This window comes from Podarcis muralis, chromosome 1 (assembly GCF_964188315.1).
Source record: "Podarcis muralis chromosome 1, rPodMur119.hap1.1, whole genome shotgun sequence".
Classification (NCBI taxonomy): domain Eukaryota; kingdom Metazoa; phylum Chordata; class Lepidosauria; order Squamata; family Lacertidae; genus Podarcis; species Podarcis muralis.
The window spans coordinates 16,138,578-16,163,066 of record NC_135655.1 but is presented as its reverse complement, the minus strand read 5'-3'; the positions used below and the strand labels follow the sequence as shown (position 1 = coordinate 16,163,066).

Here is a 24,489-nt window from a genome sequence, read left to right as displayed (position 1 = left end):
GGAAAGTGTATTTAAAACATGTTTAGATACCTCTTGGGATTTGTGAGCAAATTTCAAGCTAACTGAGCACTACTTTTCACAACTCATAATTTGAACTCTGGGCATATGATGTAAATGTCAGTGTCCGGGTTCAAACTCAGAGGGAAATTGCTTAGCTATAGGAATATTCAGAACATGAATTACTTGCCAGTGGTGTCCCTGAATCTTAGACCATTGCAAGCGATATGCAACCATTACATTTCACTAGTAGTTGGGAGAAGTTCATTTCTCACTTTTGAACATATTAATGCCAAAGCTTCTCTGTCATGAAGTCTTTAAGCTGTTAATGTGCTTTCTAATACTAATGGTTGCTCCCTTTATCTAGGCTTGTGGAAGATGAGGAGAGACGGTGGACGGATGAAAACATTGACATGGTAGCTCTGAAGCACTTCCCCAACATAGACAAAGAGAAAGCAATGGCCAGGCCCATTCTGTACAGCAATTGGCTATCCAAGGTATAAGCTCTGCTGCTTACTTGAACTTTAATACATCAATACATTGCTTTAGTTCGTGGGTATATGGAAGTGTGCTGTGTTTAATTTTTTCTGCTTTTTCGGTTGATGGAGAAAACCTATGACATTAAAACTTTTCCTTTTATCAGTTGCAAATTGTATTATCATGACTTAATCATTGGTAGCAGATGTTGACTTGGTTTGAATAATATTTCTTCTGATAATTTAGAGCATAATTACATTTGGTGTGTTTACATTGGAAGTTACTGTCTTGACCTCGCTTTTAAAACTTCCTTGGATATCAGGGCACAGCTATCCTTTTGAGGATGAGCACCTCTCAATTCCCCCCTGGTGTAACAAACCATAGCTACTATCTGTTTTAGTGTGAGATTCGTGCAAGAATGGAGCTACCTGGGATTTTGAGTGTCTCTTAAAATAAATGTAATTAGTTGCACATTTTATCCATATTTCCTTCAGACAGAATGTTTGCCTGTATGGGAATTGAGTTGTCCCCTTGTCCAGCTCACATACATTTCCCCTCTTCTGCTTCCCTTCTTGTAAAAATGAGTCTATGTCTGCTGGCTACTTGGCCAGCAACTGATGAAAAGTATGATCAGGGTAGGCACTAAGCACATTGCAGCAAACTGGCCACCTGGAGGATGCATGTTGCATCCAGCCTATGTGCAAAATTCTCCCACGTGGCTGTTTTCATTCTTGCCCTTCAGCTGAAGTTCTGCAAAACTTCACTAGATTTTTTCAGTGATTACTTCTCATTCCTCATCTTGGGAAGACGCATTTGTCTGTTGCCCACCACTGTTCCCTACTTGGGAAAAGCTTGGGGATTATTGTTAGTCAACATGAGACAGTCAATTAATTAAGGTGGGTGGATAAGCTTCATGAATAGGCAATAGTTTGTGCCTCTTCAAATATTGTCATAAGCAAGGACAGCTCTAATGCTGATGCTTTATGGTTTGCAAGTATATAAGTTGTTTGCACTGTCTTTTAGGATTATATTCCAGTTAATCAAGAAGAGCTAAGAGACTATGTGAAAGCCAGACTGAAGGTTTTCTATGAAGAAGAACTTGACGTACCACTTGTCTTGTTCAATGAAGTCTTGGACCATGTGCTAAGAATTGACAGGTACATGACTCTTGTGTTCTAAACTTTTTTCCAGTTGTAGCACCTTGGCAAATATGTTTCTAAACCAATCCAGTATGTATTTAGAAAGGGGATACAGTTTTTTTTAATCACCTTGGACATTGAGTGCTAGAGCAGAACACAAAGAATATTGCCTACTATGTACCAGTAATACATATGTATTTTTGTAGGGGATGGTTGTTTACCAGTTACTCCTAAGCTGCAATTGTAGGCACAGTTAACTAGGAATGCGTGCCATTGAAAACAATAGATTTAACCCCTGAGTAAGCATGCATGGGATTCACTGCTAGTCAGTATTGCATCTTCTAAGTCAAGACTCTCTTTTCAGAATCTTCCGTCAGCCTCAGGGACACTTACTTCTCATTGGTGTTAGTGGAGCAGGAAAAACTACTCTCTCACGATTTGTGGCTTGGATGAATGGCTTAAGTGTCTACCAAATTAAGGTTGGTGTGCCCATTTCCCTAAACTGAAGTTCCAGCTTCGGTTTCTTGCAGCATTAAATCGAGCTTGGCATGCTAGATAAAATCATAGACGTTTAATCTATAACGGATGTTCACAGGTGCATAGAAAGTACACTGGTGAAGACTTTGATGAAGATCTGAGAACAGTATTGAGACGATCTGGCTGCAAGAATGAGAAAATAGCATTCATTATGGATGAATCAAATGTACTTGATTCTGGATTCCTGGAGAGAATGAATACTCTGCTGGCCAATGGAGAGGTAACTTTACTAAAGGCTGGACTTGGGGGATGGGGGTGGGATCCGAACTGTGCCATCCAATCTTGTTTAAGAGATTCTGGATTACTGACAAGCTGCTATGCAGGCCCATATATTTCTTGTTCCAAACATAGTAATTTATTTATTAAATTTGTATACTGCCATTCATCTGAAGATCACAGGACGGTTCACAACATAACAATACAAAAGAAGAATATAAAATACATAATACAACAAAAACAAACCAATAACCCCTCGCCTCCAAACACCTTATTAGCTTTTTGGAAGGTCTTGCACATTCTGTAAAAAAATGACTTTACAATCCATTGCCCAAACCAACAATTTTTAGAGTTCTCTGATTTCAGATTGCCATTGGCTCCTCAAGATTTATCTCAATGCAAAATTCAGAGATCTGTCTGTAAATTAACGTGTCTCTCTTCCATTTAGGTTCCTGGCTTGTTTGAAGGGGATGAATATGCCACACTTATGACTCAGTGTAAGGAAGGAGCCCAGAAGGAGGGTTTGATGTTGGATTCGCATGAAGAACTATACAAATGGTTCACCAGCCAAGTCATTCGTAATCTCCATGTGGTCTTCACCATGAACCCATCTTCTGAGGGTTTGAAGGACAGAGCAGCTACATCTCCAGCCCTCTTCAACAGGTACACAACTGCTTATTTTCTATTACATCCGTTACAGTGGTGTATGGATAATTCAGATGAGCAGGACTGTAAACTACAGTTAGTCTTCATAGCATGTCATCTTTTGCTTTAGGTGTGTCTTGAACTGGTTTGGAGACTGGTCGACAGAGGCGCTTTACCAAGTTGGCAAAGAGTTCACCAGCAAAATGGACCTAGAAAAGCCAAACTACATTGTACCAGACTACATGCCAGTTGTCTATGACAAGCTGCCACAGCCACCATCACATAGGGAAGCCATCGTGAACAGCTGTGTGTTTGTTCACCAGACCCTTCATCAGGTGGGTTTGTCCTCGCACTTTTTGTGCACCTTCTTGCAGTCCTCAAAGCATTTCCTACTTCGAAGGATATTTTAAAATGCGTGCATCAGTTTTTAACACGCTCTTTTCCCCTTTCTGGCAGGCTAATGCTCGTCTAGCCAAACGTGGTGGCAGGACAATGGCCATCACTCCTCGTCATTATTTGGACTTCATCAACCACTATGCCAATTTGTTCAATGAGAAACGGAGTGAGCTGGAAGAGCAGCAGATGCATTTGAATGTTGGTCTTAGGAAGATCAAGGAAACGGTTGACCAGGTATGAGTCTTAAGGAAAGAGCATTGCAAGAAGGAAGAAACCATTCGTGACAATCCTTGGAAGTTGTCTTGAAAAGAGTTCACTGTAATTGAGAATTTGCTGTCGGTTCTAGGTAGAAGAACTTCGCCGTGACTTACGGATAAAAAGCCAGGAGCTGGAAGTCAAGAATGCAGCCGCGAATGATAAGCTGAAGAAGATGGTGAAAGATCAGCAAGAGGCAGAGAAGAAAAAGGTGAAGACCTTAAAGTCCTTTTTAGTGCATGTTGTCGCACCAAGTTGTGCCTCTTAACTCAGAGCAGATAGGGTAAGAACGGGGCTCTTGAAATATCCTGTGTAACTTGCTTCCAGGTTATGAGCCAGGAAATCCAGGAGCAGTTGCATAAACAGCAAGAGGGCATTGCAGACAAGCAGATGAGCGTGAAGGAAGATCTGGATAAGGTGGAGCCTGCAGTCATCGAGGCTCAAAATGGTATGTGAAAGTCATCTGTTGAGCAGTTTTTTCGTGCATTCCAATCTGCTGCATGCAACAGGAACATTTTGCTCCATGCTTTCGAATATGCCCTTTACGGCTCCCTAAAAAAATCGTGCATTTTGTCAGCTTAATTCTTCTGAGTAATACATTGATCAATAATCAGGTTTGGGCTCTGATTGATTAGAAGCACAAGTAGTAAAGCTTTCCAGAATGCCAGATCATGTTCCTAGATAATCCACATTGTATATGGATGTTGTTGTCTTTAAATAAAAGGCAAAAGCATTGCCTTTCAAAAACAAAACCAAGAAGTTCATCTGCCATGAAAAGAAGTACCCAGTCTGGCTATGCCTTTGACAAAGGCTTTGAAGTTGCTTATCATAGTTTTGTGTGTTTTGAAATGGTGTTTCTGAAGGCTGAGAATCTGGGAAACATCCAGGTCCTTTTCCCTTGGCTTTAAAAAAAACAGTGGGAGATGTGCCTGGTAAATTGTGCCTTTCGTTTTTTAAATCAAAGTTGATTTTTGCTGAAGCTTAAGAATCTTTCACACTGATCCTCAAGATTTGCTAATCATCTTGCTCTTCACTGTTTTCTCCCAAATCACTATTTTTTCTCTCCTGGCTGATTGGGCTTGCTCCTTCCTAGCTGTTAAATCAATAAAGAAACAACATCTGGTGGAGGTCCGTTCTATGGCCAACCCTCCTGCTGCCGTGAAGCTGGCGTTAGAGTCGATCTGCCTGCTCTTGGGTGAAAGCACAACTGATTGGAAACAGATCCGTTCCATCATAATGAGGGAAAACTTCATCCCAACCATTGTAAACTTTTCTGCTGAGGAGATCAGGTGAATAATTGGCAGGTTTACAGTGGCTGCTGCAGGGAACAGAAATAAATGGTTCGCGAAGACTTCTGCAACATTTCTTGCATGTTGCAGATAAAAAGCATAATTTTTAAGGGCTCGATTTCTGCTTCAAATTAGCAAATCTCGTCTTGATTCAAGGAGAACATTCTCAGAAAGAAACTCTCCATTCAGTGGATTCCATTGTGGCCAAATCTCAGTCTTGGAACCAAATTTCTTTCTCCTATTCCCAGCAGCAGCCTTCAGTGTTTGTTTCTGCATGCTGAACCCTTTTTTCCATCCCCTTAATAGCTGTGAGCTCTATAAAGAAGCAGCACCTTATTGAAGTAAGAGCTATGGGCAACCCACCTGCGGCGGTAAAACTGGCTTTAGAATCCATCTGTCTCCTGTTGGGTGAGGAGACGAATGACTGGAAAAAGATCAGGCCAGTTATTCTGAAAGATAATTTCATCACCAGCATTGTCAACTTTAATATTGAAGACATGAGGTATTTGTGGTCTATAGCTTTGCTTACCAAGGTGACGGGATAACTTGCAGGCTTGGCAATTGCATGCTGGATGGTAACACCACGCTTGTCTGGATACCTTTTCAATATCTATCTATCCCCCCCCCCCTTATTCCAGTGATGCAATACGGGAGAAGATGAAGAAGAACTACTTGTCAAATCCAAGTTACAATTACGAAATTGTGAACAGAGCATCTTTGGCCTGCGGCCCTATGGTGAAATGGGCTATTGCACAGGTAATTTGTCTTGCGGTATTTAACTGGATTAGGATAAAATACTATAGAAGCTCAGTCGTATTTTGAAGGTGGTTTCCTGCCTCTTGCTGTTGAGCTCAGCAGGTCGCTGACAATCTAGCTTTAAAAATAACAAAGCTTTAAAACCAGAACTGTTTTAAGTGTCCCAGAACCGAGTGACCTGGTGTTATGTTTCCCCCCCCCCCCCAGCTGAACTATGCTGACATGTTGAAACGGGTAGAGCCCCTGAGAAACGAACTGCAGAAACTGGAGGACGATGCCAAAGACAACCAGCAGAAGGCCAACGAAGTAGAACAGATGATTAGAGACCTGGAGGCCAGCATTGCCCGCTACAAGGAAGAATATGCTGTGCTGATTTCCGAGGCTCAGGCTATTAAGGCGGATCTGGCTGCTGTGGAAGCAAAAGTGAGATGGCTGTGAATTTATCCTTCTTGTGCTTCCTTAGAAATTTGTCTGTGGTTTCCCTCTTTTATCCTGTCTCCTTAAGGGCTTACATTATAGTTGCAACCTTGAGTGGTCTAGTTGAGGGAAGCAAGAAGATAGTGGAATGGGTGCTTCTAAGCATTCTACACAATTTCCTTGTTAGTGCTCTTCGTTCAGGCATGAATTAAAATCCAAAGTTCATTTGTACATTGAAGAGAGTTTACTTATTTTGCTTCTATATTTAATACCAATAGCATAGTTAGGTAATCTATAAATTTGTCCACGCTAATAAATGCAGTATAATTTATATAGTTTTAGAAGCTTAATTTAAAAATGTGTGTATCACTACTTCTGTGTCTTCTGTAATAATTCCTACAGCTGCCTAGTGCTGCATATATTCTAGGTTTTAAGGTTGCCTTTTAAGCCAAACTTGATAAGCAAACAATTTTGCTCTGCTTCTTTGTTGATGCTGGCTGCACTTTCTAATACAAAATAAAGTTGTGGTTATGCTCCCCCTTTCCTCAGCCTCCTAGGTATTTGAAATGTGTGTTTCGTAATAGGATGCTGAAAACCTGGCCCTGTATCTGGTGCAGTTACAAATTTCTCCATGTTTTCAAAGACAGGTAGCAATCTTCGATCCAGTTTTCGTTTAACTGTATCAATGGTTTTACTTGCAGGTAAACCGCAGTACGGCTCTCTTGAAGAGTTTGTCTGCAGAGCGTGAAAGATGGGAGAAAACAAGTGAAACCTTCAAAAACCAGATGTCCACCATTGCTGGAGACTGCTTGCTCTCAGGAGCCTTCATCGCTTATGCTGGTTACTTTGACCAACAGATGCGTCAGAACCTGTTCACAACATGGTCTCATCACTTGCAACAAGCAAATATTCAGGTAAAAAACTGTGCATAGGTCATAAAGACCGCTGCTATTAACTTGAACTAATTAGAGCATTTCATTTTATGGTGCACCTTCCTCTTCCATGAAGCTCAGAACAGCTACATGTTTCACACGTGGTCTTCCACCTGAGCAGCTGACAAAACCAGATACGCTCTGCAGAACCATCATGTCCCTTCAGGCCATTTTATTTTGTTCCCAGATGTCTGATGATTTTATAAGGTGGCCAATAATAAAGGGTGATGCAACGTGGGTATTTTAGGATGGGATATCTCAGTTGGTAGAGCATAAGACTTTTACTGTCAGGGTCGTGGGTTCAAGCCCCGGATTGGGTGAAAGATTCCTGCATTGCAGGTACAGTGGTACCTCGCAAGACAAAAAACTCGCAAGACAAAAAACTCGCTAGACGAAAGGTTTTTTTGGTTTTTGAGCTGCTTCGCAAGACGATTTTCCCTATGGGCTTGCTTCACAAGACGGAAACGTCTTGCAAGTTTGTTTCCTTTTTCTTAACACCGTTAATACAGTTGCGACTTGACTTCAAGGAGCAACTCATAGAACGCGGTGTGGTAGCCTTTTTTGAGGGTTTTAAAGACTTTGGTGATTTTTGAAGCTTTTCCGAAACTTTCCCGACACCGTGCTTCGCAAGACGAAAAAAATCGCAAGACGACAAAACTTACGGAACGAATTAATTTCGTCTTGCGAGGCACCACTGTATTTGGACTAGATGATCCTCAGGGTCCCTTCCAACTCTACAATTCTACGATTCGCAACTCTACTGCCATCACCGCCTTTGACTTCAAGCTCTGCCCCCACTTTGCCATAAATGGCAGTGAGTGAATATGTTCTGCAGCCAAGAGAATGCCAATGTTTGTGGGAGCCCAAAGCCATAAGTAGCAGGAAGACAACTGATTGCTTCACCTAGTCACAAAAGTTGGTCAGTTCTTGGCTATGAAACACAATGGTCCTTTCCCTGCAGTTCCGTACAGACATTGCTAGGACCGAATACCTGTCCAACGCAGATGAACGCCTTCGCTGGCAAGCAAGTTCCCTACCTGCAGATGACCTGTGCACAGAAAATGCCATCATGCTCAAGCGATTTAACCGGTATTGTTGCTTTTCTTTTAATTAATTTTGTGCATACCAATGGCTTCTTCAGGCCAGAAAAGCTTTCCAGTGGAAGTAACATTTCAATCCTTCTGATGTGATCATTTCTGTCCAGGCTTTCTCTAGTGATTATGAGTGTTTTGGAATTGCCTGGGCTCTCGGCATTTAGATAAGAAGCCTTGTTAAAAGACAGGCAAAACCTGCTCATTCAACACATTATGAACATAGAGTTGTTTGCCAGAGGATATTGTGAATGGCCACTGGCACAGACAGCATGTGCTAGGAAAATTTTGTGGAGAAGTCTAGCATAGTCTTAAAATGAAACTTTCAAGTGGCGTCTGGCAAAACCACTGTTCTAAGAATTGCCATGCTAGATCAGATCCCTCTAACAGAGCACTCTGTAGTCAGAATGGAAATTTAGAAGCTCAAAAAGGTAAATGTAACTTTGAGCCCAACTATTTCAATAGTAAAGGCTGGATGATATACACATACATTACGTGCAACACTCATAATTTCTGAAGTAAAAATTATTCCAGGCCCCTATTTGGTATCTGCAGCATATCAAAATACAAACTAAAGGCTTTCAAAATACTTGAAGGACACCTAGTATAGCCAATTGTAAACTTTTTATCTGTTCCATGAATCCATAAATTGAAAGTGCTTCTTCCGTTAATATATGTTGAACAAATCTCTTCCTCCTGGGCTCTCTGAATTATAAATAACGTTCCACCAATTACCTTTTTAGGTATCCCCTGATTATTGACCCCTCTGGACAAGCTACAGAGTTCATCATGAATGAATATAAGGACCGTAAGATCACTCGTACCAGCTTTCTGGATGATGCTTTCAGGAAGAATTTGGAGAGCGCCTTGCGATTTGGTAATCCTCTGCTTGTCCAGGTTAGTTCTGTGCATATATATATTTTTTATAACCAGCACAAGTTTTGAATGGGTTGTTGAAACAAATATTGTGTAACTTGAATAAAAGAGCTTCAGAAAAGCTGAAAGATAAGCACTTCACCTAATATCAGAAAGACCACAGTCAAGATCCCAGGAACTGTAGCATTAGTTCCATGAGCCCAAGGGGGTTTGGACTTAGCACTGTGTGGGAAACAGCTTTCGAAACTTGGGGAGAGACTCTTTAAAAGGCAGCTTGTAATACAGCATGGGAATTTGCGGTTCTAATTAAAACGAGAGATCTCAATGGGTTTAAACTCTTGGGTGTGCCTAAAAGCAACTTTTGGAGTCCCAGCCTATATCTGGGTTGCTTTTTAGAACCAACTCCAGGGATGAAGGGAAGTACAATTCGTAATACTTAAATTATTTCCCCTTTCTGAATGCTTGCCCAGGATGTGGAGAGCTATGACCCTGTGCTGAATCCTGTGCTGAACCGTGAAGTCCGTAGAACTGGAGGCCGAGTTCTTATTACCCTGGGAGATCAGGATATTGATTTGTCTCCATCGTTCGTCATTTTCCTCTCCACCAGAGATCCAACGGTAAGCGAGAAACTTGGTTTACCTGCCCATCAGTTGGTGGGAGTGGAAGGGAAAGGAGATTCTATGTAAAAGGTGACTATGCTCTGTTCCGGTAGGTTGAGTTTCCACCAGATCTCTGCTCCCGCGTGACGTTCGTCAACTTCACAGTAACTCGCAGCAGCTTACAGAGCCAGTGTCTGAACGAAGTACTGAAAGCTGAAAGGCCAGATGTGGATGAGAAGCGCTCTGATCTCCTCAAACTTCAAGGTACAGTATTGGCAGGAATTGGATCCCAGACAGGACTTACTACTGTAGGTGGGCCTTAAAACAAACTAGAGATACTTGCAGAATCTCCCTCTGCTGCATTCTGACCCAGATTGTCTAGTTCTGCTTACACAGGTGTGTTCAGTGCTTTTTTTCTAGGGATATGCATACCCCTAAACGTTTTGTGAATCTTAAGTTTTGCCTCATTGAGGGGCAGTATTTCAATATGAGTAGGAAAATGAGAGTACCCCTAAACATTTTTTTAGAAAAAAAGGCACTGGGTGTGTTCACTAGAATCTCAGAATCTCATTCTTTCCCGGGTGCATTTTCCAGCATCTTTCAAGCTGAGGGAGATTTCTGTTACTTTATTTTTAATGTTTTCAAGCCGATGACACAAAGGACTTTTATACAGTTGCAAACAGAATGTTTTAAGTGCATTACAGTCATACCTTGGGTTGCAAACACTTTGGGGTGCGTGTTTTCGGGTTGTGGACCACGCTGAACCCAGAAGTACCAGAATGGGTTACTTCTGGGTTTTGGCGCATGCGCAAAATGACGTCATGCGCAGAAGCGCCGAATTGCATCACGCGCGTGCGCATATGCAGCACTGCGGCTTGTGAACATTCCTCCTGCACGGATCATATTCACAACCCGAGGTATGACTGTATACAAATGTGACACTAGATGGTGAGCTTATGGCAAATTCAATATAAAACATTTCATTAAAAAAGCATTTGCACAGTGTTTTTTATGTGTCTAGAGTCCACCCAATGAGTTGAATTAGAAAATGAAGTGCCTTGTCACTGACATATATTAAATGTTTATTTGTAATTGTACAAATATTTGAATAAAAACGTGGCTTTTATAATCTTAAAAACCTAGAATTGCGGGATGTGGGTGTTACTCTGCAACCTCTTCAATTTCATTCAAGGGCCCAAGAGTGAGGGACTTTACATTTTTAAATAGTCTTATGAGGGCAATCTGTTACCAGCCTTCTGAAATCTGATTGATTGGAACCAAGGGATATCGGCTTGGATCCAATGGTGGCCGCTGAATTCTTCAGGCTTCCCCATTCCACTCTGGCCCACCTCATGCTACTCCAGGGGGTTCCTCAACCTTCAAAACAACTTGCAGGGGCACAGGGAGCTGTAGTGAGTGGAAGGAGCCAGGAAAGCCCCCATTGTGCAGGTGGAGTTCTTCTGACCTGTCATTTTCATAACAACTGTGGAAGTGAAACTGATGGAATCTGTTCACTCTTAAAGAAGCCTAATTAAGTTAAGGACTGCGCTGATGTTGCTCTGTGGCTGAAAGCAATTTCCGGGGGATGTTGCAGAGTTCTTAGATTCACGCAGTGTATAGCTCGAACTGTCCTTAAGGCTTTTTTCCTCTACCCAAAGGTGAATTCCAGCTGCGTCTGCGGCAGTTAGAGAAGTCGCTTCTCCAAGCCCTCAATGAAGTGAAGGGTCGGATCTTGGATGACGACACCATCATTACTACGCTGGAGAACCTCAAGAAAGAGGCGGCTGAGGTCACCAGGAAAGTTGAAGAAACCGATATTGTCATGCAGGAGGTGGAGACTGTGTCTCAGCAGTACCTCCCACTTTCTACTGCCTGTAGCAGCATCTATTTCACAATGGAGTCGCTAAAACAGGTACAAAAGGACGACTGGGGCTTGCCTTGCCTTCTTCTACCTGTTAGCCATGTTTGTTGCACAACATGATGAGATGCCACAGGTACAGAAGCGGCTTGGTTTTGTGTGACTGTGTTTTTCCCTCTTTAGATACACTTCTTGTACCAGTACTCCCTCCAGTTTTTCCTGGATATCTATCACAACGTCTTGTACGAAAACCCGAATCTGAAGGGGATAACAGACCATACCCAGCGCCTTTCCATCATCACAAAGGATCTCTTCCAGGTTCGGAAAAGCCATATCAAGTTAAAACAGTTCCATGTTATCAGTAGGAGATGAAACTAACCTTTCTCGTTTTTGCACTGATAGGTTGCTTTCAACAGAGTCGCACGTGGCATGCTGCATCAGGATCACATAACCTTTGCTATGCTGTTGGCCAGAATAAAGCTGAAAGGCACTATTGGGTAAGCATACAATTCTCCCTTCTTCAATAGGTAGCCCAATCTTCAGTCTCTTACAAATGTAGGCAGTGTGTTGGGGCTATTCTTTAAAAGTAAGGCATACCCTGCCTTTTTGCAAAGGTGGCATTTGTAAAATCAATGCAGTACAGCCTAATAAACCACAAAGAAAGTTTCAAAAAGGTAAGTCAATAAAATCAAGAAAAAATCATAACCCTACTTTAAAACATACAAAAATTAAAATACTAAAACAGATTAAAATTGCCTCCACTTTCTGGGTAGGCCTGGAATGTTTTTAGCAGGTGCTGAAAATATCAATAGTCAGGGAGTTCCAAAGTCCAGGTGCCGCCGCATTAAACTATCGAGTTCTTACAAATGTGGAATGAGTATTAGGTGGCAGTTCTAGTAGTGCCGAGGCCGCCAATCATAGCGGTCAAATGGGCCCATGTGGGGTAAGGTGTTCCTGTAGGTAAACTGTTCCCATGTTGTTGTTCTGTATATATTATTTTTTTATTTTAACAAAGTAATAATAATAATAATGTGCACCCCACCCTCAAGACCATTCCAGTGTAACTATCCAACCTCCCAAAATTTCAGCACCTCTTGCAATGGTTTGACCCTTTTCCATTTTAACAGTACAAATTCTACAAACATCTTACATATCTCCTCCAAATCATTTCTTCTGCATATTCCTCATCATACCTTAATAGCACATGTCAATTTATCCTTAACAGCTATATCCCACACCTCTTTGTGCCATTCTTCCGTTTTATATTCTGCTTGCCCCTTCCACTTCCTAGCTATAATAACTCGTGCAGCTGTCAATAAATTTGTGAGCAAGTCCTTCATAGCCTGTGTACCTTCCACCTCATCGTAAATTGATGATAATGCTACCTCTGGACTTTCGGTCAGCTTCAACCCAGTGATTTCTGTTAAACACCCTTTGCCAAAAAAATTGTACATATTTATACCTACACCATATGTGAACATAATTCGCCGTTTCCTGGCATCCCCTCCAACATAACACTGAATATTCCTTGTTTATTTGATTTAATCTGACTGGTGTTAAATACCATCTCCAAATTAATTTATAATAATTTATTTTTTTCCTTATTGACAACATTTTCAAAGTGCGTCTCTCCCATATTTCACCCCAACTTTGACTATTTATCTGCTCCCACGTTCTTAAGGGCTGAAAATACTACTGCTTTTGTCCATAAGCACAAATAGTGAATTGTTCTCTAACGTGCCCTTCCTTTGTTGCCAATTGCAGGGAGCCTACCTATGATGCGGAATTCCAGCATTTCTTGAGAGGGAAAGAAATAGTCCTCAGCAGCACACCTCTCCCCAAGATCAGTGGCCTGACTGTGGAGCAACTGGAAGCCATGATGAGGTTGAGTTGCCTTCCTGCCTTTAAGGATCTGGTTTCCAAAGTCAAAGCTGATGATGTGAGTAATGTCGTCAAACAAAGCTGCCAAACTGAAATTAAAAATGAATTGCTGGTGCGACGGGAGAGGGCCTTATTGATACTGAAGCCTTGACATTATCTTTATTGGGAACCCTTAACACGTGGCAGGGACGCAGGTGGCACTGTGCTCTAAACCACAGAGCCTAGGGCTTGCCAATCGGAAGGTCGGCAGTTTGAATCCCTGCGATGGGATGAGCTCCCGTTGCCCGGTCCCTGCTCCTGCCCACCTAGCAGTTTGAAAGCACGTCAAAGTGCAAGTAGATAAATAGGTACCGCTCTGGCGGGAAGGTAAATGGCGTTTCCATGCGCTGCTCTGGTTCGCCAGAAGCGGCTTAGTCCTGCTGGCCACATGACCCGGAAGCTGTACGCCGGCTCCCTCAGCCAGTAAAGTGAGATGAGTGCCGCAACCCAAGTTGTTTGCGACTGGACCTAACGATCAGGGGTCACTTTACCTTGACTAACATGTGACACTTGTTCCTTGCGCTGATAATTTGTAGAGGGGAGGACAAATGTGTTTCACTTCCATACTTACTGCTTCCAGTACATGGACTGAATAGCTAAAGCTGCCTGATCGATGTATTGTACAACATCAACTTTAATATGTAGTAGTAATATAGGTGCTGTCTCTCCATGTCAGTCTCCTACCCCACCCCCACACACAGACACACTCTTAGTATCTCCATTGTGGTCTTTGGTCTAACACAAAGTTCCTGTTCTTTATCTCCACCTGATTCACAGCAATTCTGCATTTGGCTGGACAGCAGCTCACCAGAGCAGACTGTGCCATATATTTGGGCAGAAGACAAACCTGCAAGTAAGTGGAGAACTCCATTTCTGGATCAGTTTAAGTATATTTGGAGAAAAGGCAAAGCAGGTGCGTGTGGAGATTGATTCCACTGCTCTGGGGAAAGATGCTTCAGTATTACATGCACAAGGCATCTATTGCAGTTGGCCATTTGTCTGCCTTTGGTGGTGGCAAGTAGCAGTTGTCCCCTGGCAACACCTACAACTGAAATGTTGTGTGAATTGGCTGCAAGTATGCACACCGTATCCATGTCAGAAACTGAGGACCGTTGTCATGTGCTTTGTCCTGAGGACATCCAAGGTAGCTTATGTGCTTCTAGGTTTCAGTCACTGTCTCTATTCCCCTACTGGGAAAGGTTGGTGTTAAAAGAAGCATACTCCCTCAGTCCTCCTTTGCAAGGCCTTTTACCTGATGACTTTTAACCCCTCCCCCCATTTTTCCCCCTCTCTCTTCTGCTCAGCAACCATTGGGCAGGCCGTCCATCGCCTGCTCCTGATCCAGGCTTTCCGTCCTGATCGCTTACTGGCAATGGCGCATCATTTTGTTTCCACAAACCTTGGAGAAAGCTTTATGTCTATTATGGAGCAGCCCTTGGACCTGTCACACATTGTGGATACAGAGGCAAGTCGGCATTTTAAGTCACACCCATTCCGTTCCACAGAACCTCAGGTGGAACTTCTGCAGGCCTGCTGCTTAAACTCTCTTTCTCCGTTTTGTTTAGACCACTTCTGTACTGTTTAATATAAAAAACAAATCTATGTGATGTACAGGAAGCTAAAGCAGCAACAGCAGACAGCTTAAATAGCACAGATTTTAGAAAAATTCACAATATTACATTAATACAAATTACTAAGAAATATAGGCCAGTGTCAATTCCTTCTTCTGAAATACCTCCTGACCTCTCACTCGGGGCCCAGAGAAACTCACAAAAGAGGAACCTGCTGACATCGCCCTACTCTAAACTTGTTTTTATGGGCAGGCAGCAAGGCAGATGGAGTTTCCTCAGGCTGCCAGCCGCTGTGTCCCAGTCGGCTGCAGTTCTTGCAGCCCTGCTTCCTCCTCTTGTAATTTGCAAGGTGGTTTTATGTGGCATTACAACATGCCTTTTTCTACAAGGTTGACTCTAGTTCTGCGTGCCTGTTGGGAGTTCAGGCTTCTGAATCTTAAAGCAGCAGTGGCCAGTGCCACATAGCATAAACACTGTTGAAACTTTGCAGACTTTTCAGAAGCAGTGTGTGATACGGCTCAGGTTTTGCTGCTCAAACAAAGCCCCACTTTCTAAGACGCCCAGCACACCTCAAGTAGACCTTTGGATCTCAGCCTATATTGGAAAACTGGGGTTTGAATTGAACCTTGACCTAGATCCAGAACCTACCTTAAATGCCCACAAGTCAGCGGGAACGTGAAGAAAGAGAGGTCTGTTTGGAAATGTGCAAGGCATTCCACCCCTCCTTTTATTACCAAGTGCAGTTACAATCCCGTGCACTTATGCGACTGTTCCCCTCAAGTCCTCCCTGTGCTGCTGAAACATGAGAAGAGTAATGATCAGCTCCTGTGGGTGTTGAAAAAAGCAAACCTGCTTTGTCCTGTAACTACCCTAATTCCTTTACCTTTTTCCTTCCCCCCGCCCCACCCTTTTTGGATTTTAGGTGAAGCCTAATACGCCTGTGCTGATGTGCTCAGTGCCCGGCTACGATGCCAGTGGGCGCGTTGAAGACCTTGCTGCCGAGCAAAACACACAGATCACCTCTATTGCTATCGGTGAGACCTTTGGGCATCCTTGTCACTCCAAATGCTGCGGAATGTAGCTTTAAACTCCGCCTCTAAATTGTAAACTTCCTGTTGGCAGGTTCCGCTGAAGGATTTAACCAAGCTGATAAGGCAATCAATACAGCAGTGAAGTCTGGCAGGTAGGCTCTGCTCGGTCTGGCATTTACTCTGGCATTGTACAAATAAGTATACTGGAACTTCTTAATCCATTTTTTAAAAAACCATTTCTTCTAGATGGGTCATGCTAAAGAATGTCCACCTGGCGCCTGGATGGCTGATGCAGCTGGAAAAGAAGCTACATTCTCTTCAGCCTCATGCCTGCTTCAGACTCTTCCTTACAATGGAGATAAATCCAAAAGTAAGCAGCTCGGAAGCAAAATCCTAGTCATGCCCTGGATCTTTGCAAGCCTTTTCTTTCTGCACTGTTGTTTCTGGGAGAAGGGTGCCGCCTTAAAACAGGCACACAGAGATAGTATTCCACACACACACACACACACACACACCTGTGAGTTCTCTGTCCAGCCTTTTTAAAAATTAATTAACCTTCTCCTCACTAAAGTCAACTTAATGGCAATGAATAGAAAATAATAAATTAACTTTTATGCAGATTTGTTTAAAAAAAGTTTTATTTAAATAAACTACAATGTTTTTATTTAAATAAAACCTCAACGTGGTTTTTTGAGTGTCTCTACATTACCTCAGTAAATGGGGACAAAATGAAAAAATGTCTAGACGTTCTTTACTCTCTCCTCCGTTGTTTATTATTTATTATTATTATTATTATTATTATTATTATTATTATTATTAACATGAAGATACTTCTTGACACTAGGAGCATGACTCTTTTTAAGATTCAGAATTTGAGCTGGCATAGTCATTTTGCAGAGGTCTGGGAAAGGGGGTCATCTTTTAGTGCATAATTGTGGGGCTTATTCTGTGTTTTAGGTGCCTGTGAACTTGCTGAGGGCTGGGAGAATCTTTGTCTTTGAACCACCCCCCGGGGTAAAGGCCAACATGTTGAGAACCTTCAGCAGCATTCCGGTGTCCAGAATGTGCAAGGTAAGCTGTCTTGAGGATTATAAACAGATCCTATAGTTAGCCAAAGCATTAGCGGGACAGCATATGGTGGTTCCCCAAAGTGCTAGTGGGGGGGTGGGATCCATCAGAGTTTAGTTTAGAGCCCACCTATTCCCACCTAAAAGGGAGTGTCAGTCACTCATTAATTATTGCATTGGAAAGATCATCCTCTGCTGGCCTTTTGGCCATTCATTGATTTAAATGAAATAAGTTGAAGCTCCTCCCAGGCTATGTTTCCTTAACACCAACCTTGCAGAGAGAATGGTGCTGGTCCTCTGCTTGCTGCTGACACTCTGGTAGAGCGCAAAGCATCTGAGAAGGATGGGAGAAGACAGTGAAGAGCTTTAGTAAGCCCCTCTAGCCTGCACAAAGCAGACAAACATTGAGGCAGGCTCTCTGAGGCAAGCTAAACGTGTAATATCCACAACGACCAGGCCATCTGTTCTGACTTGATGTCCAAATGCAATACCTTGTCTTCACTAGCACAGTCCTAAGGCTGCCTACTGTGCCTGTTTCCTTTGGCAAACTTGCTCCAGGAGGTTATCCGTAAGATTAAAAAAAATGTACAAAGTAAGGACAAGGGTTTATTCGTCGTAATCTCAAGCATGCAGTTCTTCTCTTGAATGCAATGTAAGAAGAAGAAAAAACATTTCCCCCCCTCTCTCCTCCTTAGTCACCCAATGAGCGCGCTCGTCTCTATTTCCTTCTTGCTTGGTTCCATGCCATCATTCAAGAGCGTCTCCGATATGCTCCTCTCGGCTGGTCAAAAAAATACGAGTTTGGTGAATCTGATCTAAGATCTGCATGTGATACAGTGGATACATGGCTGGATGACACAGCAAAGGCAAGTGAAGTTGCAGGCGTTCCACTTTACCGCTCTGCCTTAAAGGGAATGTGGCTGGGCTGCTTTCGTGAAGGACAAGTAATTTGTAACAAGTAGGCAAAGCACATTCATAAAACTTATTGAGATCCTGCCTTTCCTCAATGGGAGCTCAAGGCAGCATGCATGGTAAGTAAAGCTAAATACTGAATAACTTGTCCAAGATCAGCAAATGGCTACGCTAAGCAAGATTTTGAAACCTGGGTCTCCCTAGTCCTAGATTTTGAAACCTGGGTCTTCCAACATGCTGACCAGCCTACCACACTGGTTCTTAATTTGTAATAATGTTGGCTTTGTAGACTTTTACTGCCCAAAAGCTACCTCCATTACAACAAAACTGTCTACCCCTCCAGGGCCGCCAGAATATCTCTCCTGACAAGATCCCCTGGTCTGCGCTGAAGACCCTGATGGCTCAGTCGATTTACGGAGGACGCATTGATAATGAATTTGACCAGCGTTTATTGAACAGTTTCCTGGAGCGCCTCTTCACCACTTCAAGTTTTGACAGTGAATTCAAATTGGCCTGCAAGGTTGACGGTCATAAAGACATCCAGATGCCAGATGGAATCAGGTACTTAAGTTCTGCCTTTAGTAGTAAGCCTGGGCCCGGTTGGCTCAAGCTGCTCAGTGCTATGGACCACGTGGTCATTACCTGACGTTTTGTCTCGACAGGCGTGAAGAATTTGTCCAGTGGGTTGAGTTGCTGCCAGATACGCAAACACCATCCTGGCTCGGGCTGCCAAACAATGCCGAGAAGGTTCTTCTCACCACCCAGGGTAAAAAATGCTTCACTTCAGTAGTTCAGTGTTAACCGGAGTCTAAACAATATTTGCTAAACCACAAAAGATTCCGTAAAGAAGCTTGCAAATGTTGCATCGGTTACTACGGAATTAGCTGGGTTTAAAAAAATTAACGGCTTAGTGCAGCATGAATCTCATGAACCAAATTTAGCCAGATAGGGAGGTTGAAGTGTTGCAGCAGGGATGAATCCTGAAAGCCAAAACTTTACTCACAATCTAATCAGCTGAAGTTATCAGGACCACACTTTGAGGATATGTGGCTGAATGTTATTTGTGAACTGACTAATAGCATAGGATCAAATTCCTAAACTATATGCAGGGCTTTCAAAGCTCAAGGTTGGATTAAAGTTAGCCTGCTTACAGCTAGCACACGTATGTTAATCTTTAACCTTTTTAAAATGCTTAAGCATTTCACGCCCTGTACATTTCAGGTATTGATATGATCAGTAAAATGCTGAAAATGCAAATGCTAGAAGATGAGGATGACTTGGCCTATGCTGAGACCGAGAAGAAGGCACGGACAGACTCCACCTCGGATGGTCGGCCAGCTTGGATGCGAACACTGCACACCACAGCTTCCAACTGGCTCCACCTCATCCCACAGACACTGAACCACCTGAAACGTACCGTGGAAAATATCAAGGTAGGACACGCAACCTAGTATGTACAGCAGAGCTGGGGAACTTGTTCTGGCCAGATTCTGCTGGACCACAACTCCCATAATCCCTAGCCTTTGCCATACTGGCTGGAGCTGATGAGAGGTAGAGTCCAACCATATGTGGAAGGCCACAGGTTCCCCAGCCCTGATGTAGGGCAAAGGTTTGCAAAATCATATTAATACTCTTAGATGATGGCGGTGATACTTAATTGACAAAATTGTCTTGGTTTCAAAAATCAAAATGTGTAAAGTTACTGATGGTGCTTCTAGGAAGGATAGTGCTGGGATATTCCTGCTCTCACAATTCAGTTGCCAGGATTTTCTCCACTTACTAACACTTTGCTCTTCCTTTGGAAACCAAGGATCCTTTGTTCAGATTCTTTGAGAGAGAAGTGAAGATGGGAGCCAAACTCCTTCAGGACGTTCGTCAAGATCTTGCAGATGTGGTTCAAGTGTGCGAGGGGAAGAAGAAGCAGACCAACTATCTGCGGACGCTTATTAATGAACTAGTGAAAGGTGAGCTATTCTAAACACACAAACAGGGCTTCCTGAATTAAGATGCTGCTGAAAGAAAGAAAATGGAAGGTCTAAGGGGGTCTCTTTCTTAGCTGTGGTGTTGTGCATATGGGATGGGATTAAACCAAGTACCTACATTCAGCTAAACCTGATGCCAAATCATAAATCCAGCTTGGTGGTTGTTGTTTTTTCCACATGTTACAGAATCCCATCCATAGATTCTGCAGTCGCTGGTGCTTAATTTAGTATCTTTCCATTTTATACACAAGAGTTTTCAGTGTAAATGTTGAGTGTTTGGAAGTTAACATAAATGCCACGATGAAGTAATTTAATTGCTGTAATTACTGTCTGGTTTTTGTTGTTGTTTTTGTGCATGTGTTTCTTTTTTTAATGTGTTCAGGATTTGCTTATAGGGAAACTATCAATGAAGGAAAGAGACCATCCAGTTGTGACTAGTCTTTTGCTCCCAAAAAATACAGCGTTTTTATACTTTCTCTCTAGGCATCTTGCCTCGCAGCTGGTCTCACTACACTGTGCCTGCTGGCATGACGGTCATCCAGTGGGTGTCTGACTTCAGTGAGCGCATTAAGCAGCTACAGAGCATCTCCCAGGCAGCTGCCGCAGGTGGAGCAAAAGAACTGAAGGTAGGCAATAGAGTGTTTCGTAGTGGTTGAATTCAGTACCGGTAATGTGAGAATACACATGAAATGAGTTTCAGCTCCTCTGACTTTTATGTGAAATGTGAAGACTACATCAGGGGTGGAAAAGCATGTTCCTTGGAGAAGATATAGAATAATAAATACACTCAGCTGATTGCTAGGGAAGCAGTGAAGCCCTGGTTCTGTAACCCCTCTACTGATGAAGTCTCTTCCATAGTTTTCCAAGCACCACTTTTTTAGTTATGTACAATGCTGTCGCCGTATGGATCACATATCACCATAACAATGATATATACGTGCTTGTATAGCATATTCTCATATGCTGTTTGAGAAGGGGTTGAATACAGCATATCCTCATTTTTAACGCACTACTAAGGAAGTGTGGGTGTCTGTATTTCCACTCACACAGATCTGCTTAAATCCATGGGATTTTGTGGGGCTGGTGAGGGCCAGTAGCTTCCAGGGTCAGAGGGAAGGCAGAAAGCGCTTCCCTGTCAGTAGCTAAACTGCTCAGACCCTGAGGGTGCAGAGTATGCACCTAAAATGATTGGGCAAAGAGAGATAAGAATAAGTCTGTATATGACTCACCAGCAGGCCTGGGCAATATGTCACCTAGGACCGGTATGAGGAGCAGACTGCGATGTTGGTTTCACTCAGCGGTATATCGCTGGTGAGCCACCGCTCCCGAGTCCCTCTGCTGGCAGCATCTGCTGGAGGGAGTCAAGAGTTTCTTCCTCCAGCGGGCGCTGCTAGCAGAGGGACTCGGGAGCGACGGCAGTTTCACCAGTGGTAGTATCACTGAGTGAAACTGCCATCCCACCCTCATATGGTGGAGAGGGAGAAACAAGCTGTATCAGAGAGGCATTGATACTGTCTGTTCCTCCCTCTGCATCTTTAATCTGCTCAACTGAGGAGTGTGCAGCTGCCCCTTGCTTCAGTCGAGCAGTTAAAGGAGCCCCGATGTCCTGCGCATGAACGGTGACAGCACCGGGCTGGTCTCAGCTTGGGGGTGGGGGAGGAAACCTTCCCTCCCCCCCAGCTGAGCGGCGCAAATGAGCTGCATTGTCCCAGCCTTCGAGCCTGGGTGAAACCGCCTCAGTTCTTGAGGTGAGAACGGGGGCAATTTCACTCAGTGTCTCGCAGGCAGAGGCCAATGCATTTGTTTTTTCAACATCACGGTATACAGTGGTACCTCTGGTTACGAACTTAATTCGTTCCAGAGGTCCGTTCTTAACCTGAAACTGTTCTTAACCTGAGGTAACACTTTAGCTAATGGGGCCTCCTGCTGCCGCTGCGCCGTTGCCGCACAAATTCTGTTCTCATCCTGAAGCAAAGTTTTTGACTCAAGGTACTATTTCTGGGTTAGCGGAGTCTGTAACCTGAAGCGTCTGTAACCCGAGGTACCACTGTATCGCCAAACCACGATGTTTGGCTGGGGATACACCGTGATGTTGAAAAGCCAATATCGCCCAGCCCTGCTCACCACGTCTTCACCTGCAGGCCTCTGGTACTGATCCAATGAATCAAGTTGTGTCAAAACAAACTCTGCTGTGGATTTGCTTAACAGAACATCCATGTATGCCTGGGAGGCCTATTTGTACCTGAGGCCTACATCACAGCTACAAGGCAGTACGTGGCTCAAGCCAACAGCTGGTCTCTTGAAGAACTCTGCCTAGAAGTCAACGTTACAACAACTCAGAACGCAGTGTTGGATGCTTGCAGTTTTGGAGTAACAGGTTAGTTGGAGCTACCGTTTCAAGGGTGACGTGGAGGAAATGTGCTTCATGCTGAAACGTTCCAGTTTCTTAATGGGTGTAAAAGCTAACGCATCAAGCAGAGTATACAGTGGCAAAGTAATTTTGTGTGCAAAAGACCATGAGGTTAGAATGCGCATGAATTCAGTTGTGCTGAAGTGGTGTTCCATTAACATTTTGGGGGTATGGGTGGCACATCTGCATCTTACATCTCTTCAGGGGTCTTTAATGGAGACAGGTGTGTGCCACAGTGGCTGTGGCAAAGATTCCAGGTATCTGCAGATTCCTTTGGCTTCATGTATGCAGTTAGGTGATATTGCATTCTGCCCATGCCAAGATCAGACAAATTTCCAAGACTAGCTGCCATGCATGTATGAAATCCAGGCCTCCTGAAGTGAACACATACTCATTGGAGGTTTTTAAGCAGAGATAGGGTGGCCATCTGTCATAGTTACTTGAGTTGAGATGACTCTCAGGGTCCCTTCCAACTCTACAATTCCATGTGCTTCGCTTCTAAGGAGACTTTGTATGAAATGGTGAATCCACAAAATAACAGACTTAAATACACTTCACGGCTGACATTGAAACATCCCTCTCTTTTTAACTCAATAGGCCTGAAGCTTCAGGGAGCCACATGCAATAACAACAAGCTGTCGCTTTCCAATGCTATTTCAACGGTTTTGCCCATAACTCAGCTTCGCTGGATCAAACAGACAAATGCTGATAAAAAGTCTAATGTGGTAAGTAATGTGATCTGTTGAGTCTTGTGCTTTTCACCTGTACATGCTGTTTATGCTCTCCTCGTGATTTACTTCCTCCTCTTCACCTTGTACTGAACCTGTTTGTTTTGCAGGTGACATTACCTGTTTATCTGAACTTCACTCGTGCTGATCTGATCTTCACGGTTGACTTTGAAATTGCTACCAAGGAAGACCCTCGTAGCTTCTATGAACGTGGCGTGGCTGTCCTGTGTACTGAGTAAAAAAGGAACCTGTAACCAGCATTCAAGCATTTTTGCATCTCGAATCTAGTTCAAGAAGGCTGTTTTAACACTGCAAAGCATAGTTATGTTGTCAAATGGTTATGTAGAGGAGAGTAAGAGTGATGTATCTGAAACATGCTTAGATGTTGACTGTTGGACTGCAAGGCATAGTTAAGTTTTCAGATGGCTGTATAGAGGTGGCTAAGAAAGATTTGTGGTTGAAAAATACCTGGAAAGACTGTCAGAAGGATTTGTTGTTTTTGGATTGTTCTAGATTGGTGTACTAATGTCAGATGCTTAAATAAAACTTTACAGCACGATTTCTTGTTTTGTGGGGGGGGGTGTTCAGTGCCTTATTCACTTGTCATGAGAATAACCAACAAAAGAGAGAGGTCTGTATACACAAAGCTAAGATCAAAAAGTAAGTGTACTGCAATCCTATCTTGAAATAGCCTCTATAGCAGGAGAGAGTCCACACTGAGGTGCTAGCTTGAGTTATATAGTCCATCTGTAGAATGTGGTCTGCCATTTGGCAACCTGATAGCTTGGACTAAATTTATTCTTTCAATTCAGCTTTTACAGTAAGTATTTCAAAACAGGCTCTAGGACAAGCTTGCCTTCCAACTCTTGTTGGATTCCCATCAACCCCAGTAAGCATGACCAGTGGTTGGGAATTGTTGTAGTCAAAAACAACTGGAGGGCAACAGATTGGGGGGGCGCTTTTCTAGAGCTATTTATTTTGTTATCTATAATCTGTGAGCCACCTTCAGGGAGGCTCACAATAAAAAAACTGCACTAAAATAATTTAAAACACTATGGCCTATTGCACACATCAAGTTAGCAAGGTGAAGAAAGCTCAGTTAAGTGGGAAAAGGGGGCATCAGCTGCTTCCGGCACAAGGGCTGGTGAATACTGCTATTTCAGGGGGTGTAAGAAATATATGGTGTTACTGAGATTTCCGCACTAAAGCGATAACAGTTCTTGATAAATTCTCTGCGATTTGGTATCTTCCAAACTGCCTTTATTACCAGGCGACTGACACTAGCAAAGCCTGGAGTAGCAAGGCAGTCAGTTGGGGATTAGGACATAGATGGTTGGTTTGCTGTAACAAGGCTGTCTAGTCCAGCATTTGGTCTTCAAATAATGACC

At 43.2% G+C, this 24,489-nt stretch overlaps 1 protein-coding gene across 2 annotated transcripts in view; it reads left to right on the top strand.

Moving 5' to 3' along the window:
- DYNC1H1 (dynein cytoplasmic 1 heavy chain 1) overlaps positions 1-23,660 on the top strand; it is a 57,984-nt gene extending 34,324 nt beyond the window's left edge. The window contains exons 43-78 of one of the 2 annotated variants that reach the window (XM_077924012.1): positions 365-494; positions 1,498-1,631; positions 1,978-2,092; positions 2,209-2,370; positions 2,815-3,029; positions 3,142-3,346; positions 3,468-3,641; positions 3,754-3,873; positions 3,990-4,110; positions 5,258-5,453; positions 5,590-5,707; positions 5,915-6,130; positions 6,826-7,038; positions 8,018-8,145; positions 8,891-9,044; positions 9,494-9,640; positions 9,736-9,886; positions 11,281-11,534; positions 11,664-11,798; positions 11,883-11,977; positions 13,245-13,419; positions 14,178-14,253; positions 14,705-14,865; positions 15,894-16,005; positions 16,094-16,154; positions 16,249-16,372; positions 16,960-17,073; positions 17,765-17,935; positions 18,325-18,542; positions 18,644-18,747; positions 19,203-19,414; positions 19,792-19,945; positions 20,447-20,589; positions 22,172-22,340; positions 22,971-23,098; positions 23,212-23,660. In XM_077924012.1, coding sequence (XP_077780138.1) covers positions 365-494; positions 1,498-1,631; positions 1,978-2,092; positions 2,209-2,370; positions 2,815-3,029; positions 3,142-3,346; positions 3,468-3,641; positions 3,754-3,873; positions 3,990-4,110; positions 5,258-5,453; positions 5,590-5,707; positions 5,915-6,130; positions 6,826-7,038; positions 8,018-8,145; positions 8,891-9,044; positions 9,494-9,640; positions 9,736-9,886; positions 11,281-11,534; positions 11,664-11,798; positions 11,883-11,977; positions 13,245-13,419; positions 14,178-14,253; positions 14,705-14,865; positions 15,894-16,005; positions 16,094-16,154; positions 16,249-16,372; positions 16,960-17,073; positions 17,765-17,935; positions 18,325-18,542; positions 18,644-18,747; positions 19,203-19,414; positions 19,792-19,945; positions 20,447-20,589; positions 22,172-22,340; positions 22,971-23,098; positions 23,212-23,340 — 5,434 coding nt within the window. In that variant the 3' untranslated portion in view covers positions 23,341-23,660. Of the gene's footprint in view, positions 1-364; positions 495-1,497; positions 1,632-1,977; positions 2,093-2,208; positions 2,371-2,814; positions 3,030-3,141; positions 3,347-3,467; positions 3,642-3,753; positions 3,874-3,989; positions 4,111-4,755; positions 4,952-5,257; positions 5,454-5,589; positions 5,708-5,914; positions 6,131-6,825; positions 7,039-8,017; positions 8,146-8,890; positions 9,045-9,493; positions 9,641-9,735; positions 9,887-11,280; positions 11,535-11,663; positions 11,799-11,882; positions 11,978-13,244; positions 13,420-14,177; positions 14,254-14,704; positions 14,866-15,893; positions 16,006-16,093; positions 16,155-16,248; positions 16,373-16,959; positions 17,074-17,764; positions 17,936-18,324; positions 18,543-18,643; positions 18,748-19,202; positions 19,415-19,791; positions 19,946-20,446; positions 20,590-22,171; positions 22,341-22,970; positions 23,099-23,211 lie in introns of both variants that reach the window. The other variant, XM_028707970.2, reaches the window with a different exon arrangement.
- The last annotated feature ends 829 nt before the right edge of the window (positions 23,661-24,489 follow it).